This window comes from Mustelus asterias, chromosome 14 (genome assembly GCF_964213995.1).
Source record: "Mustelus asterias chromosome 14, sMusAst1.hap1.1, whole genome shotgun sequence".
In the NCBI taxonomy this organism is placed as follows: domain Eukaryota; kingdom Metazoa; phylum Chordata; class Chondrichthyes; order Carcharhiniformes; family Triakidae; genus Mustelus; species Mustelus asterias.
The window spans coordinates 90,442,570-90,448,719 of record NC_135814.1 but is presented as its reverse complement, the minus strand read 5'-3'; the positions used below and the strand labels follow the sequence as shown (position 1 = coordinate 90,448,719).

The 6,150-nt window shown below is 45.3% G+C and overlaps 1 protein-coding gene across 3 annotated transcripts in view; it reads left to right on the top strand.

Annotated features, from left to right (window-relative positions):
* The first annotated feature begins 674 nt into the window (after positions 1–674).
* The window catches only part of LOC144503875 (T-cell-specific surface glycoprotein CD28-like), a 184,301-nt gene continuing 178,825 nt past the window's right edge, over positions 675–6,150 (top strand). The window contains exon 1 of one of the 3 annotated variants that reach the window (XM_078228884.1): positions 675–1,038. In XM_078228884.1, coding sequence (XP_078085010.1) covers positions 975–1,038 — 64 coding nt within the window. In that variant the 5' untranslated portion in view covers positions 675–974. The remainder of the gene's footprint in view (positions 1,039–6,150) is intronic. The other 2 variants (XM_078228885.1, XR_013499566.1) reach the window with 2 other exon arrangements.

Below are 6,150 nucleotides of genomic sequence, written 5' to 3'. Positions count from 1 at the left end.
ACCAGAATAGTGAGCAGTTGTTCCAGAGGAAATGGTTCAATTACTGTGGACCAAGGTGAGATAGTGAAGGTTTAACTGGGTACGCGGTGAGGGAACGGTGAAGCAGATAATTAGCGGCAAAGAGAATTGTGATTGGATAGCCAACGACCAAACAGTTGGGAATTGGAAAGTGCCACTGTAGGTAAACTAGTTGATGCACTAATCAGACGTGAGTCAATTTTCATGTATTTTTCCATACAGTCAGTTCATATATAACTGCTTAACCACATCATACAAATGAACACCTCTCCAATTTCCCCTTCTTTATTTCTCATTCTCCATCCCGCTTCGCTCTTGCATGTTTCTCTGGTTTCTCTCTCTGTCACATGATTTCTTCGATACTTCTTCCTTTTTGTGTGTCAGTAATTTTTTTTTGCTTTCTCTTACATGCCATCTGTGTCTGCCACTCTCCCTCTGATCTATTTTCAATTTGGTTCTTTAACCTCCTCACTCTGCAGCTGTCATAATCCCCCCGCCCCCACCAACTCTCTCTCGTAATACTTTGTCACTGACTCTCCGCTCTTATCTATCAAATTCTGTCTCTCAGCCACTGGGATTCTTCCTTTCCAGAGATAAGTGGGTAGAGTTTCCTATCATCTTGCGGTGTCTTGTACCACTGCAGTCCTTTACCCACTGGACAGCCAACTTTCTGCAATGCAATATCCGGAGAGCTGGGCACAGAGGGACGAGCCTGAAATGCTACTTGTGTTACGCGGTAAACTCAGTGCCTAACATTCCCAGCACGTGAGCAGAGGGAAGTGGTGAGAGTGGTACAGTGAAGGAGAGGGGAATGGGAGCCTTGTCGTCAGTATTTCCGGAGCAGATACAATCTCCAATCACCCCACCGCTTCCTATTACACATCATAAAATGATGGGCTCTGAAGATATCAGTACCATTTAAAGTAAAAGAAGCGCAGGACCCAAATCATCGAACAATGGAGTGTCTCCGGAACCTGCTGGTGTTTTTTCTTTGGATGCACCCAGTATGGAGACTGGATGGTAAGAACCTTTCTATATCGTGTGCTGGGAAGAGGATACAAAGAGTCCGCACGGGTAGAATGTGAGAAGTTATCCACTTTGGCTGGAAGAATAAAAAAACAGAATATAATTTAACATGGAGCGAGACTGTAAAGTTGCTGTAATAGAGAGGGATCTGGATGTCCTTGTACGTAAATCACAAAAAATTAACATTCAGGTAAAGCAAGTAATTAGGAAAGTAAATGGAATTTGCCTTTATGGCAAGGGGATGGAGTATAAAATAAGAAAGTTTTGTACAGGGCATTGGTGAGATTGCACCTAGATACAGTTTTGGTCACCTTATTGAAACAGTAAGGTCCAAAGATGTGCGGGTTAGGTTGATTGGCCATGCTAAATTGACCCTTAATGTCAGGGTAAATATGAGGAGTTAACGGCCTGGGTGGGATTGTGGTTGGTGCAGACTCGATGGACCGAATGGCTTCCTTCTATACTGTACTGATTCTACTTAAGGAAGGATATACTTGCATTGGAAGCAGGTCAGAAAAGTTTTGCAATGATTCCTGGGATGAAGGGATTCGTCTTGTGATGAAAGGTTGAGTAAGTTGGCCCGTACTCAAAGTTTAGAAGGATGACAGGTGATCTTATTGAAATATCTTAAGATTTTGAGGGGGACTGGCAGGGTAGATACTGGAAATACGTTTCCTCATGTGTGGAATCTATAATGAGAGGAAACAGTTTAAAAATAAGAAGTTTCCCATTTGAGATGGCAACGAGGAGGAATTTCTTCTGAGTTGTTAACATTTGGAAATCTCTCCCCCAGTTGGCAGTGAAGGCTTGGACATTAAATGTATTCAAGGCTGAGATTTTTGATTGACAAAGGAGTCAATGTTCTGGGGGGAAGGCAGGAAGATGGAATTAAGCCCACAATCAGATCAGCCATAATCTTCCTAGATGGTGGAGCAGAGTTGGGGGGGGGGGTGCAAATGACCTCCTGTACTCCTATTTCTTATGTTTTCTCTGAGGGAATATTTGTAGCTCTGGATTTCTCAAAAGAATTTTAACTGTAATTCTCTCATAAAACCCTGGAAGAGATGCCCACACCCACCTCCCTGACCTCGGCAATGCATCAGGTCCTGGGTCCAAGCTGGGTGAGCTATTTGAGGAGTGAGGGAGAAAAAATTGGCTCACCAGGACATTGGGCTGCAAGGAGCCAAATCTCCTTCTCTGGTGGTTTTCCAGTGGGACACCATTCGGAAATGTGCCTGCATGGACTTGGATGAAAGAGAGGAAAAAGGCCACTGATAATGAATTTGAAATGGAAGGTTGGAAACCTGTAGCAATTTAAAGAATAAGGGACAGCACCTTTCATGTCCTTGGGATGTCTCAAAGAACTGCTGAAGGACACTTGTTGCTCGGTGTGCACAGCAAGAGCCCACAAAAGTCGATGACATAAATGAGCAAATAACCTGTTGCAGATGCTAGTTAGAGGCTAAATATTGGCCCAGCCACTGGGGAGAGCTCCTCTGCTCTCCCTTGAATAGTACCATGGATCCTCTACATTCACTTCAGGGGGCAGTTGAGGCTTTGGTTAAACACCTTAAAGCATTCAAAAACAAAGTATCATTGATCATTTCCACGAGCTGAATTTAGTGAAATGGCTTCCATTTGTGAGTGAGTCAAGAATAGGCTTATCATCAAATTCCATTGGTTAAAAAGGTCAGTGGCAGTATGGATACATGTTGTGGAGATGCCGACATTGGACTGGGGTAAGCACAGTAAGAAGTCTCACAACACCAAGTTAAAGTACAACAGGTTTATTTGGTAGCACGAGCTTTCAGAGCGCTGCCCCTTCATCAGGTGAGCGAAGACTTGGCCCTGTTTATGAACCCAACTCTCCACTCACCTGAAGAAGGAGCAGCGCTCCAAAAGCTCATGCTCCCAAATAAACCTGTTGGACTTTAACCTGGTGTTGTGACACTTCTTAGTATGGATACAGATTTGGCTGAGTGACAGGAAAGAGAAGCAGTAGATTATTGTTTATTGCATCAGAGAAAACTATACTTTGGAGCTTCCCCATGGATCAATCCAGAGATCCTGTGGCACAGTGAATAGTGTCTCTACCTCTGAGCCAGAAGCTCTTGGTTCAAGCCCCACTCCAGGACATGATGGCCAAGGAAGGTATGTTCATAATGCAGCCAAACAGGTTAAGTGCCAACCTGTAAATCCTTCCAAACACGCCAATGGCTGAAGGTAAGAGTGGGAGAGACTCCTGGTCAGCCACACTGGATGTTGAGTGATGCACCTCAAACTTTATAAGCTTCTGGCGACAGACTAGTTCCAGGAATTACTAGCTATGGAAACAGACAAAAGTCTGTCTTCATGCACCACTAGGTGCGGGAAGAGAATTGGAAGTGGTCAGTAGTCAGAGCACTGTGTTTTATTTATATATATATATAATAAGAACTTGGACTTAGCATACAATTGCCAAATCTGCTAATGACACAAAGCTTGGAAGTATTGTGAACTGTGGGGAGCTCAGTGATAGACTTCAAGAGCTTGGGACTGGTGAAATGGGCAAACATGTGGCAGATGAAATTTAATGCAAAGTGTGAAGTGATACATTTTGATAAGAATGAAGAGAGAAAATATGAATTCTAAGGTGCAATTCTAAAAGGTTGGGGAAACAGGGAGAGCTGGGAGTACGTGTGGCACAAATAATCGAAGGTATCAGGGCAAATTGAGAAGGCTTTTAAAAAGACATACAAAATCCTGCGTTTATAAATAGAAGCACAGTGTACAGAAGGAGGGAAGCTATGATGAGTCTTTATAAACTGGGATGTGGTGTGCCGTTCTGGGCACAGCACTTTGAGAAGGATGTGAAGGCTTTAGAGAGGGTATGGAGTAGATTTATGAGAATGGTTGCAGGGATGAAGGACTTCAGTTTTGAGGATAGATTTGAGAAGCTAGGATTATTCTTAGAGAAGTGAAGTTTGAGAGGGGATTTGATCATTTCAAATCATGAAGGATCTGGACAAATGGAGAAAATCTTTGCATTGGTGGAAGGGTCAAGAACTAAAGAAGATTCATTTCCAATGATTGGCAAAGGAGAAGAAATATAATGGCTGGAATTCTCTGGCTGTTCACGCTGGTGGGCTCAGCTGGTCCCACTGACGGCACATCCCCACCACGTGTTTCCCAGCAGTGTGGGATGGGATCAATGGGAAATCCCATTGACAGCGGTGGGACCAGAAGATCTGCCGCCAGCGAATGGCGTGCCGCTTCATACCGCAAAACACACGCCGCGAGTGGGCTAGAAACTCCCCGTATATAGCTACCAACAGATCCACATGGAGTAATCAAAACACAGAGCGGCACAGTGGCACAGTGGTTAGCTCTGCTGCCTCACAGCTTCAAGGACCCGGGCTCAATTCTGACCTTGGGTAACTGTCTGTGTGGAGTTTGCACGTTCTTCCCATGTCTGCATGGGTTTCCCCCCACAGTCCAAAGATGTGTGGGTTAGGTGGATTGCCACGCTAAATTGCTCCTTAGTGTCAAGGCGATTAGCAGGGTAAATACATGGGGTTACGGGATGGGGGCTGGATGGGATTGTTGTCGGTGGAGGCTCGATGGGCCAAGTGGCCTCTTTCTGCACTGTGGGGATTCTATTCTATGATAGGTTTAAGGGAGGGCTTAATTCCCACAAGAGGGGGAAGGGATTAGAGCATTTTACCCATTGAAATCAAAGGAGGTTAACATGGATTATAAGCACAGCAGAGACCTGTGTGATAGATTCAGTACTATTTCACAAACTGAGGCTGAAACCGCTAATATTGAAATCAATCCCACAAGGCCAAAGGAAGATACAAAGTGTCAATGTCACAAGGTGTGGAAGATGTTTCAGACTGAGCAAAACTACTTTAGTGAGAAATTCAAGATGTTGCGTGAATGTTTGATGTGTACATGATCAGCTCCTCCACTGTTTAACGGATCAGATTAACTCTGCTTCAACACGACAGATTATAAACAGAATTGAAAAGAAAGATTTGCAGTCATACTCAAGATTTCAAGATTCTCAGAATACATTTTAGAGAGTGAAGGGATTTTTGATGTGTTCTCACTGTTGTGATGTAGGGAAGCACAGCAGCCCCTTTGAATGAATGAGGAGGGGTAGGAAATGAGTGCAATACCAAAGAATTGGTGAGTTGCTGCTTTCAGTGAAACTGCCCCCACTGGGGAAGTGGAGAGAAGAAATTAAGATGCAAAGATCACAATCTGTAAAATTATTGCTGTCTCGTTTCCGTGCTGAACAGTAAATGACGTCACATGAGATGGTGATAATATTCCATCCACGCTTGTTTTTGGTAAATTATGTTTCAATTGCCTCCCGCACCTCCACCCCTCCTGCAACCCCCCTGCCCCCCCCCCCCTCTCCCGCCCCCTCCCCCCCTCTCCCGCCCCCTCCCACCCTCACCCACCCACCCATGCATTGTCAGAGGAAATCAGAAATGCTTCAAGTTTGGAAGTTCTACTTCAGTAAGAGATGAGGCACAAGGAAAAACTTCCCCAAAGGATGGGGTCCTCTTCACACACTGAACCTACATCAAGTGTGCTGTTGTTTGCTGATTGGCCTGTGTGGGTGATATCTGTCACCATTTGTTAGAGAGGTCCCGATTACAAGCACGCTGGGGGTCCATTAAGCCTGCAATGCACCAGAAGCCCCCCTCCCGTGTGAAGCTGGGCAGTGAATGTATGAAGATTATTCAATTGTGTGAAGCAGGACATTGCACTGGACCATTAGAGCAGCATTCACACATACCCAACTTCCACAGCACGGTGGCACAGTGGTTAGCACCGCTGCCTCACAGCGCCAGGGAACCGGGTTCAATTCCGGCCTCGGGTGACTGTGTGGAGCTTGCACATTCTCCCCGTGTCTGCGTGAGTTTCCTCTGAGTGTTCCAGTTTCCTCCACAGTCCAAAGATGTGCAGGTTGGGTTGATTGGCCACGATAAAGTGACCCTAGTGTCAGGGGATTAGCAGGGTAAATACATGGGGTTGAGGGGATAGGGCCTGGCTGACACTGTGGTCGGTGCAGACTTGATGGGCCAAATGGTCTCCTTCTGCCCTGTAGGGATT